This window comes from Suricata suricatta, chromosome 6 (genome assembly GCF_006229205.1).
Source record: "Suricata suricatta isolate VVHF042 chromosome 6, meerkat_22Aug2017_6uvM2_HiC, whole genome shotgun sequence".
Taxonomy (NCBI): domain Eukaryota; kingdom Metazoa; phylum Chordata; class Mammalia; order Carnivora; family Herpestidae; genus Suricata; species Suricata suricatta.
In genome coordinates, this window is record NC_043705.1 from 103,344,351 (window position 1) to 103,362,872 (window position 18,522).

Here is an 18,522-nt window from a genome sequence, read left to right on the forward strand (position 1 = left end):
GGGGGGGGGAGGGGAGTGATGGTCATGGAGGGGGGACACTTGTGGGGAGAAGCACTGGGTGTTATATGGAAACCAATTTGACAATAAACAATTAAAAATAAATAAATAAATAAACTTGAAAAAAACTTAAACAATCTGCCTTTTCCGCCCTCAGCCCATTCCTCTGCTCTGTATTCAAATTCTCGAGGTCATGAACATCAGCTGTAGGCTCGCTGCATCATTTTCTTGGACTAGGGATTCTGCAGTAAAAAGCTTGCATAGTCAGAATCATCTACTTTCAAAAGAACCATACTTTAAGAGTATCTAATTTGCGTAATCTCACAATATATAGTGCCTTTCATTTTTTTCTCTTCCCTAAATGCATTCCCATCAGAAATGCTATTTCATATTCTCTTCCTACCTACTTTCTTATTTGGGAAAACAAAGTGATATAGTATTATTACTTTATTAAATAGGGCAAGAAACAAGAAACATGTCCTATTCGTCTTTGTATCCCCTGTGGCTACCATTGCATCTGGCATACAATAAACATTTCTTGAAAAACTGATTCATATTTTAGAGAAAACATGCTCTATTTTGGTATTAACACATGCATGCGTGTGTGTGCGCGCGCACACACACACACACACACACACACACTATCTAATCCATTACTTATGGCTAATAGAGGCTGGGCTTATTCCTTTGTGTTCTTCAGAGTCCTGATGCCCACTTTGCACTCATCAACACCAGCACATTCTATACTTTTTGCAGACTCCGTTGGTATGATAAGCACTGAGCTTGAGCTCTGCCACTAAATAGCTGTGTAATTTGGAGCTGCGCACTGGATATTTCTATGCCTTCATGTCTTCCAATAGAAAATGGTAGCATCAGAATTGATGGGATAGAAGACAATTTCTAGTTGATAGATGGGAGGCTTCAAAAAGTAAAGCCAGAGAGGGAAAACACAATAAAAAGGTAATGACTATTGTACCTTAACATGTTAAATATTAAATAATTGTTGTTGGTTTTCTTTGCCAAAATCTCTGACTTGAGCACTACCATTGGCAATCGATGTTAAGGAACGTCTTTGGTTGAAGACACATCTGCCTACCATGTTTGGGGTCTCTCCTAGAACCTTCCTGACAGTCTCTGTCCACTTAAAACTGGAAACATGGCCACTAGCATGTAGAGAGACACAGCAAATACACTACTTTGGCATAAAATATTCAACAGAATGTAGGGTTGTGTAGCTTAGAGGAGTCAGCCACCTAGGTAAGTATCCTGGGAGACAGCATGTGGGCGAATTAGCCTAAGAGCAAATGGCATGCTAGGAAATGCTTCATTGCTTCTAGTGAAATCAGAGGTTAAGAGATAAGTGCTGGGATTTCCTGCAGCCAAAGAGGACTTCCCACCACCAGAGATAATCGGTCACCTTTCCTTCGGCCACAAGGTTTACTTGGAGCAGAGGGTTCCCAAGTCAGCTTGTATATCAGCCCACAGTCACGCAGTCCACCAACACTCCGTTTCCATAACATGGATACACTGGACTCCTGCCGTTTGGAAGCAAGCAGAGCTGCCTCCTCTCAGGGTCAAGGTCTCATTAGACAGCCGTCCCAGGCTTAGTTTTTGGTTTTAATTTTAAAATCTGGTTCTGTTTATTTATACTTTATACCCGGACTCCATCTCAAAGGAGTTTGAGATAGTTTCCGATAAAGGATATATACAATACAGTGGTTGCAAATAAGTAAAAATTGATTAGAAACCACCGGGTATTCAATAAATGCCTTCCATGCTGTTTTGCATCGTGATCTGTAGAGAAAAAAACCAGATGATTTACTGCCACTGCTTTGCTTTGGAACATTGTAAAGCTGTTAATATACATACATACATACATACATACATACATAAATAGAGGGAGGGAGAGAGAGAGAGAGAGAGAGAGAGAGAAGGAGGCGGAGAAACAGGGCATTTGAGTTCTTTAATAATCTAATGAAAGCTATGGATCTTTCTATTCTGAAAAATGAACATGGAAAAATTGGCCTACACTTCCAGGGGAAACAAAGACTTCTCAAAGCCTTTCAGAAATTGAAATTAATCTGATTTAGAGAAGTGGAAAGCTAATTACAGGGAGAACTAATTACCCTATAAATCTAAAATAAAATGTTTCCTACAAATGGGCACTGAATTTATTTTAAAAAACTTTTCAACAGTTCTGTAATTTTCTGTTTAGGTAAAATATACTTGTGGCACAAAATTCAAAAGGCAGAAAAAGGCACGTAGCAAAAAGATAGCCTTCCTCCTACTCTGCCCGCCAGCCGCCCAGGTCCTCTCACCAGAATCCACCATTGTAACCAGTATTTTAGATATTCTTCTGGCAATAGTCTGATATTCTGTGTATTATTCTATGCATGCATTAGCAGCGCGTGCACACACACGCACACACACACACGCGTGCATCTGTTCCACACATTGTTTACTGGCTAAAAATGTTTCACTACTGGATGTCTTATAGTTTATTTAACCAATCACTATTGATGGATTTTAACTCGTTTCTAATCTTTAGCCATTAAAAACTGTCCCATGGAACATCTTTGTACATACATCATTTTTATATAGGATTATATAATAGAAAAAAAATCTCCTGAAGTGTATTTGAGAATTAAACTGAATTCTGAGCTTACTGGCAGTCAAAGCAAAAAGGCAGGGGTTGGGGGACCAAAATGGATTGCCTAAAATGTTTTTGCATTTTACAAAAAAATTTACCACTTCTTCCAAAGAGGAAAGCCGTACACTAATGTCTTTGTAGGAATTTATTATTATCTGTATCCTCAATACGAAGTACGTTGCTTCTTTTGGAGAATGAAATAATGGAGTAGGGAATATTTCCAATGGAAGTTTTGGTATACATGTGCTAGATTCATACATCTATCTTGATTTAAAAAATTTTTTTTAATGTTTCTTTATTTTCAAGAGACAGAGCATGAGCAGGGGAGGTTCAGAGAAAGAAAGGGAGACACAGAATCCGAAGCAGGCTCCAGGCTCTGAGCTGTCAGCACAGAGCCTGATGGGGGGCACAAACTCACAAACTGTGAGATCATGACCTGAGCTGAAGTCGGATGCTTAACTGACTGAGCCACCCAGGGGCTCCATCCAAGAATCTTATCACAGTGTAGAGGGTGACTTCTTGGAATTGGCCCTTATCCACATTGAAAATGTGAAGTAAACTTGGAATTGAGCCCACAGGAATTGCTCAGGACAAGTGGAAAAAATTGTTATCTAGGGGAGAGTTCAATGGAATACTTTTTATTTTTCCTCCTCTGTTAGTTAACATACAGTGTAGCCTTGGCTTCAGGAATAGAGCCCAGTGATTCGTCTCTTACATACGACACCCAGTGCTCATCCTGAAAAGTGTCTTCCTTAGTGCCCATCACTCATTTAACCCACTCTTCCACCCACCCACCCCCATCAACCCTCAGTTTGTTCTCTGTATTTGAGTCTCTTACAGTGTCCCTCCCTTTCTGTTTTTATCTTATTTTTCCTTCCCTTTCCCTATGTTCATCTGTTAAGTTTCTCAAATTCCACATGTGAGTGAAATCATATATCTGTCTTTCTCTGAATGATTTATTTTGCTTAGCATAAACCCTCCGGTTCCATCCACATTGTTGCAAATGTTAAGATTTCATTCTTTTTCGTTGCCAAGTAGTATTCCATTACATACATACCACATCTTCTTAATCCATTCATCAGTTGATGGACATTTCAGCTCTTTTCATAATTTGGCTATTTTTTTAGTGTTTATTTTTGAGAGAGAGACAGGATGTGAGCAGGGGAGGGGCAGAGAGTGAGACACAGAATCTGAGTCAGGTTCCAAATTCTTAGCTATCAGCACAGAGCCTGACATAGGACTTGAACCCATAAGCCGTGAGATCATGACCTGAGCCAAAGTTGGAAACTTAACCAACTGAGCCACCCAGGCACCCAAAAGGTGCTATAAACCTTGAGGTATGTGTGCCTCTTCAAATCAATGAGCATTTTTGTATCTTTTGGATAAATTTTTAGTAGTGCAGTTGCTGGGTCATAGGATAGTTCTATTTTTAATTTTTTTAAGGAACATCAACACTGTTTACCACAGTAGCTGCACCAGATCACATTCCTACCAGCAGTGCAAGAGGGTTCCCCTTTCTCCACATCCTCACCAACATCTGTTGTATCCTGAGTTGTTAATTTTAGCCATTCTGACTGGTATGAGGTGGTATCTCATTGTGGTTTTGATTTGTATTTTCTGATGATGACTGCTGTTGAGCATCTTTTCATGTATCTGTCATCTGCATGTCATCTTTTAATTTTTTTAACGTTTATTCATTTTTGAGAGACAGCATGAGTGGGGAGGGACAGAGAAAGAGGGAGAAACAGAATTTGAAGCAGGCTACAGGCTATGAGCCATCAGCACACAGACTGACAGGGAGCTTGAACCCACAAACCATGAGATCACCACCTAAGCTGAAATCAAGAGTTAGACTCTTAACTGACTGAGCCACCCAGGTGCCCAAACCATCTGGATGTCTTCTTTGGACAAGTATCTATTCATGTCTTCTGCCCATTTCTTCACTGGATTATTTTTTTCTGGGTATTGGATACCAACCCTTCATCTGATATGTCATTTGCAAGTATCTCCCATTCCATTGGCTTTTGTTTTGTTGATTGTTTCCTTTGCTGTGCAAAAGTTTTTTATCTTGAGGGCACCTGGGTGGCTCAGTCCGTTGAGCGTCCGGCTTTGGCTCAGGTCATGATCTCACAGTTCATGGGTTTGAGCCCTGCATCGGTCTCTGTGCAGACAGCTCTAGCTCAGAGCCTGGAGCCTGTCTTCGAATTCTGTGTCTCCCTGTCTCTCTCTCTCTCTGACCCTCCCCTACTCATGCTGTCTCTCTCTCTCAAAAATAAATAAAAAACATTATTAAAAAAAAGAAGTTTTTTATCTTGATGTGGTGCCAATAGTTAGTTCATTTTTGCTTTTGTTTCTCTTGCCTTTGGAGACATGTCAAGTAAGAAGTTGTTGCATCCAAGGTCAAAGAAATTGTTGCCTATTTTCTCATCTAGGATTTCGATGGTTTCCTGGCTCATATTTAGATCTTTCATCCATTTTGAGTTTATTTTTGTGTCTGGTGTAAGAAGGTGGTCCAGGGGTGTTCTGTGCTGACAGTTCAGAGCCTGGAGCCTCTCTCTCTGCCCCTCTTCCACTCATGCTCTGTCACTCTCTGTCTCAAAAATAAACGATAAAAAAATTTTTTTAAAAAGAAAAGAAAGAAAGTGGTCCAGGTTCATTCTTCTGCATGCCGCTGTCCAGTTTTCCTAGCACCAGTTGAAGAGACTGTCTTTTCTCCTCAGTGCAACCCTATTAAACCCAGGCCATTAAGTACTATGTGCTGTTCTAGATGTCGGGCAGGGATGTCAGCACAGGTTTGGGCTGAGACTTGTCATTAGGAAGGGCCTGCTCAGCTATCCTTCTGGAAGCCTCAGGTGGTACAGAATATGACCACAGAGCCCCCACCAGTGCTCAAGTAAGGGAAGGAAGCCTCGCTGCCATCCTGGACCAGGACAGGCCTGTGCCTTCACTCCACTCACTGCTTCTCTTTCATGGCTTTTCAGGAGAGGCCACGGGGAGGCAGCAGGCCACACCGACGAGCCTGTTAACAGGTTCCCTTCTGTGGCTGGAACAAGGGAGCTGGAGGAAGCAGAGCGGTGGCAAGGAAGCAGAATTGGTGTGGGAAGAGGGGCTACTTGAGAGGGGCAGAAATTCATTCCCCCGCCCCGGGGCAGGGGTTGGGCTGACACCACACTAAACTCTCTGGTGCCTTTCCGTAAATCAGAGGCAGTCTCTCTGACTGGGTATCAAATGTCCCAGGTTTCCTCCCTGACAGGCTTTTTCTCTGAGCTCACTGCATCCCTCCTGGGTAATGTCATCCCAGTGGAGACTGCAAGCGGCTGGCATATCACCTCCTTCTGCTGTCCTACCTCCTTAAATCCCTGAAGGCACTTCTGTGTCTCCCTCTCTCTCTGCCCCTCCCCTGCTCATGCTGTCTCTCTGTCTCTGTCTCTCTCTCTCTCTCTCTCTCTCAAAAATAAATAAAAACCATTAAAAAAATTTTTTTAAGTCAAAAAACAAAGAAACGTGAGTCAAAGGGAAGCAGTATTTCCTAAGGACATAGGTGGCAAATGAATCTAGAATAATAAAACGGGTACAATCAAACACAAAAGAGTAAAATATCCTTAGAGATACTGGCAGCCAGGCTCTGATCCTGATCTCTGGGACATCACCTGGCCTCGTTTATCTAGGTTTCTTCACCCTCATCACATGGCAGAACCAGATGATCTGTAATGCTAGTTACTTATTTAGTTATTTATTTGTATAGTAACCTCTACGCCCAACATAGGGCTTGAACTTACAACCCCGAGATCAAGAGTTGCATGTTCTACCAAGTGATCCAGCCAGGTGCCCCATAATGCTCTTCAGCTAGAAATAGTTATGACACAGTTATGACAAATATAGTCATCATTATGACACTACTTGGTAGGGTCAATAATCAGTGTTGGTGAGAATAAAAATAAATTAGAGCCCTCATACATTGCTGTTGGAAATGTAAAATGGTGCAACCACTCTATAGTCCCAAAAAGGCTAAATGTAGTCACCAGATGACCCAGCAATTCTTCCCCTAGGCACATATCCAGGAGAAATAAAAACAGACTTCCATGCAATAGCTTGTGCATGAATGTTTATAGCAGCATTATTCATAATAGCCAGAAGTGGCGGCAGCCCAAATATCCATCGACAGATGATTGGATAAACAAAATACAATCTATCCATGTAATAGAATGTTATTTGGTAATACAAACATGAAATACTGATACATGCTACCACCTGGATGAACCTTGAAAACATGTTAAATAAAAGAAGGGGGTCACAAAGGGCCACATAGTGTGATTCCACTTATAGAAAATGCCCAGAATAGGCAAATCCTTAGAGACAGAAAGTAGATTAATGGTTGCTTAGGGCTAGGGTGGGGTGGAAGGAGAGAGGGCCTGGAGATTGGTGACTTAGGCGTGCAGCTTTTCTCTGAGGGGTAATGAAAATGTTCAGCATCAGTCCTGGTGGTGAATGCCCCACCCTGTGAAGATACTAAAAGCTACATGAATGTACACTTTCAATAGGTAAATTGTCTGGTATGTCAATTACATAGCGGTAAAGACATTTTTTATTTTGAGATAGTTGACACACAGAGAACAAATCCAGTTTCAAAGTCCCTTCCGCCTCACCAGCAGCACATGTGACCAAACTTTTGGATTGTTGCCATGCTGATGGGTGAGAAATAATTTCTCTTGGTTTAATTCACACTTCTCTTCTTATAGAGTAGGTTCAGCGTTCGCTTAATTCAAAGTCCATTTACAGTAATTTCTTTTTATCATATACTAAATTCCCATATATATGTGCATATGTTTCTGGACTTTCTAACCTGTTACATATGTCTGCCTACTCGTAGGCTGACACCACACTTGTAATTAGTAAAACTTTACAGTAAAACAGGCCGGCAACTCAAGGCAAGTGCAATCCCCAGCCACCCCGACTGCCAAATCCAGTCACTGTCAGGGCTACCACGTTCCCAGAAAAGCCACGGCATCGCTTCACGCATGGAGAAACACTTTCAGTTCATCACAAAACACTTAGTCAAAGTGCCAAGATGATATTGGAAAAGGCCAAGGTTAGGAAGCGCATTCAGAAGCCTACACAGTAGTTGCAAGAACACATACCAAAGACACAGCCATCAGAAAAACCAAGCAATTCATTTGTTGAGAATAAGGGCTGACACTGATGTGGTGGCAGCCTGAGACCGAACTACAATGACAGTGAGCAGAGGCAAGCCTGTGGCAGGTGCAGTCAGATCTATGGAGGCCACGCTTAGGGGTAGGAGTGTGGACGAAAGATTTCTGCCCAGAAGGATCTTAGATATTTTGAGAAAGAATGAGAGAGAGAGAGAGAGAGAGAGAGAGAGAGAGAGAGAGAGATCACTCGCATTCACATAACTTATTCCAGTATATTGTTATAACTTTTATTTTATTATTGTTGTTGTTAATCTCTTCCTGTGCTGAACTTGTAAATAAAGCTTTATCATAGGTATGTATGTATAGGAAAAAAACATAGTATATAAAGAGTTCAGTAGGACCCATAGTTCAGGAATCCACTGGGGGTCTTGGAACGTAACCCCCACAATAGAGAGGGGACTACTCCATCCCAAAATAGCATTTTACCCTTTCCTTCCCAATTCTTTACCTTTGCTTATTTTGTCTTGTCTAATTGTGTTGATAAACGCCCTGCTGAATGTTAAAAGTAGTGGTGATGGTGAACAGAATTCTCTTGTTTAGGACTTTGCTATCTTAAATTCCAGCCCCATCTCCAAGCCCAGTTCCTCTGCCCCCATCCTGGGGTCTTCTCTAGCCTTCCCTTCTCAGTTGGTGGGCCTCATCTATTGCTCGGCTTGGCTCCAAGTGGACTGTAAGCAACTTGAAGGCAGTGGCCCAGCCGTGGACTTCCCCGCGCGCAGTATCCACCCAAGGCCACAGGGCCTTGCTCAGAGCAGGTCCCAAAGGAAGGTGCTTGGTTGATTAAATGTGAGTTGAATTTCATCATGTTGGTGATATCTCCCCCAGTTGGTAGACTTAGGAAGTACTGTCCTGCAGCAATCCAAACTTCTAGCTTCTGTTTTCTGCCAAGAAGAGGGGAGGAGAGTCAGGAGTGGGTAAGAAGACGTTTTCCAGAGCCAGGCTCTGCCACGTCCACCTCAGGTGATTCATTGCTGCCAGTTTTTATCTCCATCTCCTACCGTTATCCTGACCGACTCATGGTACACGGCGTGCCTAGCCTGGGCTGGCAACAAAGTCCCTCAGAATCACCTTGGGAGCCAGTTTAAAATGCGAGGGCCTGGGCTCCACACTAAGAGACTCTGCTTTGGAGTGTAGCCTGGAATTCTGGGGTTCAGTGAACCTCCAGTGATGCAGACGCAGGGGTTCCTGAGGTACATCTAGGAAACACTGGCCCAGTGAACCAGACCCTCTGCTCAGTCCATCCACTCTCCATACGCTAAGCTCCTACTCGGCAAAGGCCCAAGGAAAGCTGCACAGAGAACCGGTCCTCATGGCACTTACAGACTCCCAGCAGAGGTCATGTGAATGGGACGCCCTGTTCTTTTTCCCATTTCACAGCTAAGGAAACTGAGGCCCAGAGAGGACATTTTGACCAAGGTCATAAAAGTGATTGACACATTTTTTTTTAACGTGTTTAATTTATTTTTTGAGAGACAGAGAGAGACAGCGCGAGCAGGGAAGGGTCAGAGAGAGAGGGAGACACAGAATCTGAAGTAGACTCCAGGCTCTGAGCTAGCTGTCAGCACAGAGCCCGACGCGAGGCCCAAACCCATGAACCGTGAGATCATGACCTGCGCTGAAGCCGGACACTTAACCCTTAACCGACTGAGCCACCCAGGTGCCCTGACACACTTCTGACATGACCTTGAGAACGGTATCAGATTTCAAGACTGGCTGTCTTAACAATTCCTGTATATAAATGCACAGATGGTTTCTGGTCTGAATGCTCCTGGCAAGCCTAGTGCTCTGGAGACTTTGAATCATTATTGCACAGTTTGCAAAATGCTTCAGTTTTTGTCAGCATTACAAATGCAGCCCACATGTGTGGTAACCTGACTTCCAGAGGTTACATAAGCTGTCCAAGCCAGCCAGGGCAGAGCCCTGGCTTCGCTCCTGGCTCCTTGGGGCTGTGGGCCATGGGCAGTTAGGATACAGTACAGGTGTGGGGCGCCTGGGTGGCTCAGTCGGTTAAGCCTCCGACTTCGGCTAAGGTCAGATCTCACGTTCGTGGGTTCGAGCCCCACATCGGGCTCTGTGCTGACAGCTAGCTCAGAGCCTGGAGCCTGCTTCCGGTTCTGTGTCTCCCTCTCTCTGACCTTCCCTCTCTCATGCTCTGTCTCTCTCTGTATCAAAAATAAATAAAACATTAAAAAAAATTAAAAAAGGATACAGTACAGGTGTGCAGGAAAGATTTCTTCTGAGGGAGACAGGGCTGTGCTGAGGCTGGGAGTGAAACTATTCAAAAGAAGGATTAGTTACATCGTGCCTCTTAGAAAGCTAGTTGCACACAGATCGAGTCTCCCATTGCCTGGGCTCTGAGTCATGTTACCTATGCCCACAGTGACTCAGTCTCCAGAGGTGGAGCCCAGACAGAGGTTCTGTAACTCCCTAGGTGACTTTTAATAAGTACCCAGCATTAAAAATCACAGCTAGTGAAGCTAGCTTAAATTTTTTTTACCAAAAATCAGGGCTAGCCATTCACTTTGACTTTCTTCATTCTCTACTTCCTTGGTTGCATGTGAACATGACATCATGACTCACTGGTGCTTGCTTTCTTTCTTTTTTATTTTTTTAAAGAGTTTATTAAAATTTTTTTTAATGTTTTATTTATTTTTGAGAGAGAGAGAGAGAGAGAGAGAGACAGCATGAGCAGTGGAGGGTCAGAAAAAGAGACATAGAATCCGAAGACAGGCTCCAGGCTCTGAGCTAGCTGTCTTCAGAAAGCCTGACATGGGACTTGAACCCACAGACTGTGAGATCATGACCTGAACTGAAGTCCGACGCTTAACCTACTGAGCCACCCAGGCGCCCCTCATTGGTGCTTTCTTATTCCAGATGAAGGGAGAAGCTGGAAGTATGTAACATGAGAAGCCAAAGAGGGTAAATGCCAGCACCCCACCCACCAAGCTAGAGAGAATGCAGCCTGTGACACTTTCCGTATCTGCGTGTGCTGCATATCTGAGTGGGCTCCCGAGGTTTAGGGGTAGCTGACACGTTGGTAGTGTGCTCATTCCAGTAGCTGAGCAGAGACCCCTGGACTCCAGGTTGCCATGTGACTGAAGCCCCTTTGCCCGTGAGAGGGAGCATGACTGCACAGGGCAGCTGAGAAGTCTGCTAGCTGGGCCCCCATTAGCTCTCGGCCCCTAAGAATGTCCCGTCTTCAGGCCTTTGAAGCCACACCTTTCTGTGACTGCTCCAGAGACGGGAAAGGCCCACTGGGGGCTAGAAAGAGGGATTGGGAAGCAGCTCTCGACCCCAGCTAACTTCTGCGCTGTGCTCCTGCACTTTACAGAGCCCTTTGGGCTGTTTCTATCTATCCCTTACACTTGGGCTGCCAGAGATAAAACACCAACCTCTGAAAAAAAAGTTAATCCTATACATGAAATCGAGGTTTTAAAAAAATGTCTTTTAATGTTTATTCATTTTTTTGAGAGAAAGAGAGAGACAGAGTGCGAGCAGGGAAGGAACAGAGACACAGAATCTGTAATCGGCTCCAGGCTCTGAGCTGTCAGCACAGAGCCCAACACAGGGCTCGAACCAATGAACCACGAGATCATGACCGGAGCCAAAGTCAGGTGCTTAACTGACTGAGCCACCCAGGTGGCCTTGAAATTGAGGTTTTTAATTTGATTTCACTTGATCTGATTATACTCAAATGAAAAATTCCTAGTAAGTCTGGAAAAGTTCATGAAAAGGGGCCTCTGAATACTCAAAAAAGGAATAATGACAAAGCCCGAGTTAAATGTCTGGCAAGCTTGAGGGTGACCTTTCAACGGCCTCTTTAAAACAACAAGTTCTTCTGATTGGTCCTGCCATTCAAACTCTCCAGGAGAGAGAGAAAAGTTCACTTCCAGAGTTCTGGACCCTGAAAAACTTTTCACTGGCCATGGAAAGTGATTTAGTTCTTTTTGGTCTTCGGATCACAAGTGGGACAGGTTAAGCTGAGAATAAATAATTCAGTGCAGATGCAACTTGCTCTGAATAGTTCGGTCTAAACAAGCTGCTCCTTCAGATCTGCAAAGTCTGGATTAAAATGTAGCATCCCTGTTGGATCGGCTTCTCCCTGCAGCACCCCTGTGACCCTGTGTATGTGGTGTGAGTCACTAATGGCAGATAAGCGTCAGGCACACACCTGTAGGCCACCATCCAGTTCTCTCCAATGAAAAAATATAACCAGTCTCCATCTGGGCCTAGAAACAGAAGATGTAAAGGACAGTTGTAATTTCTGTCCGTGGAACAATGGAAATTAGAGACATACCTGACAGCCAGTAGTTTTCTTCTCCAACTCTGGCACCTTGTTTGACCTTTGAGCTTGCAATGATCTATCTCTGCTTTAGACTTTTGGAGGAACATAGTGGGACTTTGCAGTGACTGCCAGGGGTCTGTTCCTTGCCCCTAGAACTGCTCATTATCCTGTCCAGCTGGCGTTTGGGGCTAATCTCACTAGAAGCAGAGGAGTTATTAAAAGTCAGAACATGTGTTCATTCTTTTCTTCATGAGCAGGAGGGTGATGGGCAGGGGAAGGAGGTCTGGCCCATGAACACAGGGAAGTCCCTCTGCCCCCGTTGCAGACTCTGCGATCTTTCTGTGATGCCTGACTCAGCCTTGCCTGCCTCCTGGAGTTAGTGGGGGAGCTTGAAGAAACATAGAGCCCCAAGTCTCACTCTGGAGACTCTTAGGAAATCAGCTTCTGGAGGAACCTGGTCATCAGGACTTTTTAAAAGCTCCCGGGTGATTCCAATGCACAGATAATGGGCACCTCTATTCCCCAGAAGGACTGGTAATGAAACCCTACTACTGTGGAAGGCTCACCTGACCCTCTTGGAGTGACAAAACCGTTTGCTAGTTTCTATGGGGTCAGATTTGTTCTCCCCGCCCCCCCAAACTGAAGTTCTTATTTTCATAAACACACCCATATACAGCCTGAGAGCTCTTGATCAGGACGAACCTCCCAGAGAGGCTGGGAAAAGGTCAGCAGATACGCCACACTGACGGGGTAGAGATCCTGATCCCACAGCATTCCTGCCAGAACTGGGTTGCAGCTCACTACTGTGGTCTGTGCCTTCTGCCGTGACGACAGGAGGCTTGCTGGGGCCTCACACCTTCTGGTCCTCCTCTAGGAGGAACGCATCCGGGGCTCCATGAAGAGGACGGCTTTCATCCTGGGCTCTGGCCTTCTCTTGCTTGTGGCCTTCTGGAACTACGTCTCATGGTGAGTCTGCGTAACCACCTTTAATTCCGGAGCGGGGGGCTGGGTGCTGCTGGTCTGGAGGCAGAGCACGGAGTAAGGAGCTGTCCACCCACCAGTCTTCACCCAGAAACCTGACTGATTTTTCTCCCAAGGCAACTTCAGAGATTTGGGGATGCTTCTGGCCACTTTCCGCAAGCCCAGTGGGAGAGGCTCCTGTCTACATTCGAAGGGAAGGAGTGGACCCTCTACCTTATAGGTAAGCTTCCCAGACCCCCGTGCTCAGCGTTTGGGGATATGATTAGCGCTTCATTCCTTTTCTGTTCTTTTCTTCTCTATTTTGACATTTCTCAGCTCTTTATTCCAAGGAATGAAGAATTTAAATTTAAGACAGTGTTAATCCCAAAGAGTGCTAAATCTGTGGGCACTCTGAAATGGATGCCTGAGGATATCTAAGAAAAGAACTTGAGATCTCCCCCTCCCAAAATAGAAAAATAAAAAAAGAAGTGGTTTGTATAAAAATGAGTGCATGTTTGGATAATAATCCTGCTTCTGGATGTCAGGTCCACAGGCACAGAGAGTTGCTCTACCTCCTGTGAGGCTATATCCTTGTACCTGGTGAAATCTAGCTCTCGGGGCCTGACGGCATGTGGTCACTTAGTAAATATTTACTGGCAGTGGGAACGGCTCCCAACAAGCCAAAGAAAACGCGGTGGAAGAAAAAAGGCATTTCAACATAGATATTTAGAACAGCATTGTCTGCAATAGTGAATGTCCTCAATCACACGTTCACTCACTCAAATAATTTTTATGAATGTTACTATGTGCCAAACTTATATGGAGGAAATAGAGATATTTAAGATGAAGTATTTACCTCATTTAAAAAACGATGTCACAGTCCAGAAGAAGAGACTTAAAAAAAAAGTGCCAGTTGTCACAAAGCAAAAGTACATAAAACATACATTTAAAAAAAGCACATAAAATGTCCCTGACATTTTTTTTCAACTAGAAGGAGAACTCTGAACACAGGCTAAACATGAACCATGACAGGTTCGATGCAGTCTTACACAGTCATTGAATAGAACGGTGCAGACTGCAAACGTGTATGGGGAAAGTGGTGGGGAAAACATTTGCTATATTTCTGTTGCAGTGATGGGAAAACTATCTTTCACCTCAATGATAAGCAAATTCCAGGGAGATCAAATATTTGCAATTTTAAATGTTATATCTGGAAGAAAGTTCAAGATATTCTCTTGTTGAGGCTTTTATTCTGTATCCCTCAAGAATCTTTGGATTCACAAGCAGGCAGTCACCTTGATGGATGGCCCACTAGGCAACTACCAACCTAGCGTTTTTCCCCCCAAAATAAGAAAACTTATTATTTCTGAGAATAAAAGCAAATACATGTTCATTGTTAAAAATAAAAAGCAGACAATTCGAATAAGCATTAAGAAAGCAGAAATCACCCAATCCTTTACCCAAGAAATAGCCACAGTTAATATATAAGTAGAAATCTCTTGCATAAATTGGATTGATGGTTGAACTTTTATGACACCAACTATTTTTTTTCATTGAATAGATTGTGGACATCTTTCCATGTCAGTTAGTATAGACTGACTATTTTAAGTTATCCCATCCAATCCATTTTATAGAGATAGTCTAAATCTATTTAGTCCATTCCCTATAATTGGACATTTGGGCTCCTTAAGTGTTCTACTATGATTATCTTTAAATGCGGTCATGGATATTTGTGTATATGGATATCTGGTTGTCCTTTATTCTTTTGTCTTTTTTTCTGTCTCCATTGCTCATGCTCTCTCACCTTCTGTTACTGTCAAATTGCTCTCCAAGATTTTGTGTTCATCCTATTTGCCCACAGTGTTGGCCAGATATTTCTCAGGTCCTACCTGCCACAGGCACTGGGGTTTCTGGTGGGAGCAAGAAGGGTAGTGGAGGAGCAGTGCAGAGGCACAGAGTTAAGTAAAATGTCCTTTCCCCTTGGGATTTTAGAAGGAAGAGCAAACCATGGGCAGTGTTAATAGTACAAGAGCTAGGTAAACTGGTGCTGTCACTCCAATAACTGCCAACTGGGGGACAAAGTGCTTGTTGGTTCAGGTTGGATACGACTTTGGAATGATTTTTCTGGAAAGGTGGGATGTGGAGCAAAACAAAAACAAAACCCATATCTAAATTGTAAATCTTGGTCAGCATTTTCGAAAGTGTCCTGTAGAACAGCAGTGCCGTGGGATGGGAATAGGTGAGGTGGCCATACAATTTATCATCCAGATGGGGACATTTGTAAGAGTACATCAGGCACTGTTAATAATTATGCTAGACTGCCTGGTGTAAATTGAAACTGTCCTGGGCAGACAGGGACGCCTGGCCAGCCTATTCTTAGGTAGTCTGAGAAAACAAAAGTTCTAGGGTATAAAAAGCCTGGGAAAGGCTGAGTTTAACAAAGTCAAATAGGTTTCTCCACTGCAGGAATTCCTAGAGCCATTAGCACGTTAGTCCTGACATGGCTCTCCAAGAGAGTTGTCGATGAACACTGTTTAATAAAGGAGTGCCTTGAGAGGTGAGTTTTCCACTTTGGGAAAAGTGGACTAGATTCCTGAAGTCCCACCGCTCACTTAATAGGGATTAGGTTCCCAACGGACTCCCAGTCCGGCAGCTCATTGGGAACCGAATCATACCAAGGGCTCCCCGTTTCTCCCCTCCTTCAAATTCATAAAGGGTTCAATGGGCACAGACTCCCAGCTGTCAACCTAAATGTATTTATTTATTACTGTATTATATAGGTTATATATTTGTTACAAATATACATTTTATTTATGTTTAACAGATTATTGTTGTTGTTGTTATTGCTGTTGTTTTTTGTCTTCAACCACCAGAAGGTTGTTGCCCCCATTTTACAACTAAGCTGAGCTCCCCCAGCTAGTTGGGCACCCTAGGACTAAAGGTCGGCCCTCTGGCCTGGAGCTCCAAGACCTCCCTGGGAAGGGACAATGCGGCCTTAGTCACCATCAAGCTTGTGTTCAGTTAATACACGTGCTGTGAGGACCGTAAGGCCCCCTGACTGTTGCCTTCTGCTTCCCAACCTTAGCTGCCCTCCTAGTACCTTCTCTGGTATACTGGAGCTTCAACGGGCTTCTGCTGCTGGCTGACACAGCCAGAACACCTAGCCTCATCTCCCGCTACCGAATTCAAGCTGGCCAGAACGAACCAGTAAGTGTTGCTGAGGCTTCTCCTTGGTCAAAGCACAGAAAGCAGGAGCTGAAGCCATACTGAAAATTCTCACTGCAGGGGTGGCTGGGTGGCTCAGTCGGTTAAGCATCCGACTCTTGGTTTTGGCTCAGGTCATGATCTTGCGGCTGCAGGGTTCAAATCCCCATTGGGCTCTGTGCTGATGGTGTGTGGAGCCTGCTTGGGATTCTCTGTCCTTTTCTCTCTGCCCTTCCCACTTCTCTTTCTCCCTGAAAATAAATAAATAAACTAAAAAAAAAAATTCTCATTGCAGGCCCAGGAGAGAGAGCTTGGCCACTGTGAGCCAGGTTATTGTGCACAAGGCTTCCCCAAGTGAGAAGCTTAGAGAGAGGAAATCTGCCCCACGTCTCAGAGCCAGCCAGTCAGGACGAATGTTCCAGTCTCCTGATTCCCAGCCCCAGCTCTGTGCCTGCCACAGCATGGTGGTCAGCATTTTGGGAACCAAAATGATGGGCTCTGCCCGGCACTGGGCCGTGCGATGAGACGTCAGGCAGGCCCCCACCTCGGCCACCGAAGCAGGGATGGCAATGGCTGGAGGCTGAAAGCGCAGATGACAGCTGTCACGAGTGAGGGACACAGCTGCTGAGATGTGGCTAGGCCACTGGGATGAGGGGGTTCTGACTGTGCAGGCAGTGGCTGGTTTTTAAGCAGGTCCTCCCTTCCCCATCATTCAATTCAACTGCTGCTGTGTAGCTTACCCACAGTAAACGAGGCTGGCCTCAGCTTCTGAGGAACCCTGCGCCCAGGACAGGAGAGAAGGCCAGGACACACATCTCTGACTTACACAGCACCGGAAATGAGCCCCACTGTGCCCTGAGCCCAGTCACCCACTTGGTGCTTTTACAACTTCCGAGAGCTTTTTCTTACGCAATGGGAGGTTGATTCTTAAACCCAGGTTCTTTCTCCAGTTTCCACCCAAAACACACTCTGGCTCCTTTCCCAGAGAAGACAATTGCCTTTTAATTATCTGCACGGGTGCCTCGGGGGCTCACCTCAGCATTCAGGGCATTCTGCCCCAGCCCAGCACTCTGGAAAACAGAAAATGAGTGCCCTGGACCCAGACTTTTGGAATAGCCCCTTCCTGAGCCAGGGCTGCTGGCCGGGCTGACAACCCCCCTCACGGGACACCACAGCTGCCAGGCAGCCAGGGGGCCTCCCCCGGGTCCAGCCTGGCAGGCGTGGACCGGAGCCTGTCAAAGCCCGAGCTTGGCTGTGGAGAGCCCTTCATCTGTCAGACTATGGTGGTGTCCTTGCCAGGCACCATTGACTAAACGCTTAGGTCTTCAAGGCCAAGTACTGTAATAGCCTTCATGGGTCAGATGAGCAAAGGGGGTCTGAGGTGGGACATGGGTAGATGGTTCTCACTCAGACTCTCAGATCCCAGCCCATACTCTTCACCACCAGACCACACCAGCTATCAAGAGCATCACCCACCACGACGACTTTCACTGTAACCGTCTGCAGTGGTGGGAGAGCCACACATGGAAGGTCTGGTTGCATTTGGCAGACACTGAGGTGCAGAAAGGTGGAGTGACAAGCTCAGGGTCAGAGCGTCACTGGGAATCAGAGCCAGGCCGCAGCTCACCTGACTGTAGGTCCAGGGCTCCCACCTCAGGTGTACAGCCTTCCCCCTGCCAGCTGCTCTCCCACACTCCTGGATAGCCAGCTCGCAGCCCCTCCTCCCTCCTCCCATCCCCAGACTTCCTACTTCACTAAGTACACTGGGGGCAAGCAGAGGAGAGATCTCACAGGCTTCCGCGCCCCGCTCCACCTTCCCACCTGATCCAACAGGTGCGTGCTCTTTGCTCCCGTTGCTAACCCATCCCCCCACTCTCCTGTTACCTCTTGTTTTCCTCAGGAAATGTCTCCTTTCTCTTTTCTTCTTTTTTTTCCCCCCTCCCTCTCCTAGGCTATTCCCCCTCTGGATTATTACAAACGTGCTGTAATTTTTCCCATCTTAAAATCAAGCCAAACCAAGCCAAGCCCCCTTGCCCCATCTTCCAGACTCACTACCACTCCTATTTCTGTTCCCCCCGGTAACCAGGCTCTCTGAAAGAGTTGTCTGTATAGTTTCCAGTTCCTCCCTACCCCCTCTTTCCCCCCAACATTTTGTAATCATGAAAAACTGGAAGTATAGATACAGAAACTGAAAATATAGTACAGTGATCACTCAT

At 45.1% G+C, this 18,522-nt stretch overlaps 1 protein-coding gene across 1 annotated transcript in view; it reads left to right on the forward strand.

The window, feature by feature from the left end:
- Positions 1–18,522, forward strand: part of FAXDC2 (fatty acid hydroxylase domain containing 2) — a 28,295-nt gene that overhangs the window by 4,531 nt on the left and 5,242 nt on the right. The window contains exons 3-5 of the mRNA XM_029941254.1: positions 13,017–13,108; positions 13,240–13,343; positions 16,188–16,309. Of these exons, the coding sequence (XP_029797114.1) occupies positions 13,017–13,108; positions 13,240–13,343; positions 16,188–16,309 (318 nt within the window). The remainder of the gene's footprint in view (positions 1–13,016; positions 13,109–13,239; positions 13,344–16,187; positions 16,310–18,522) is intronic.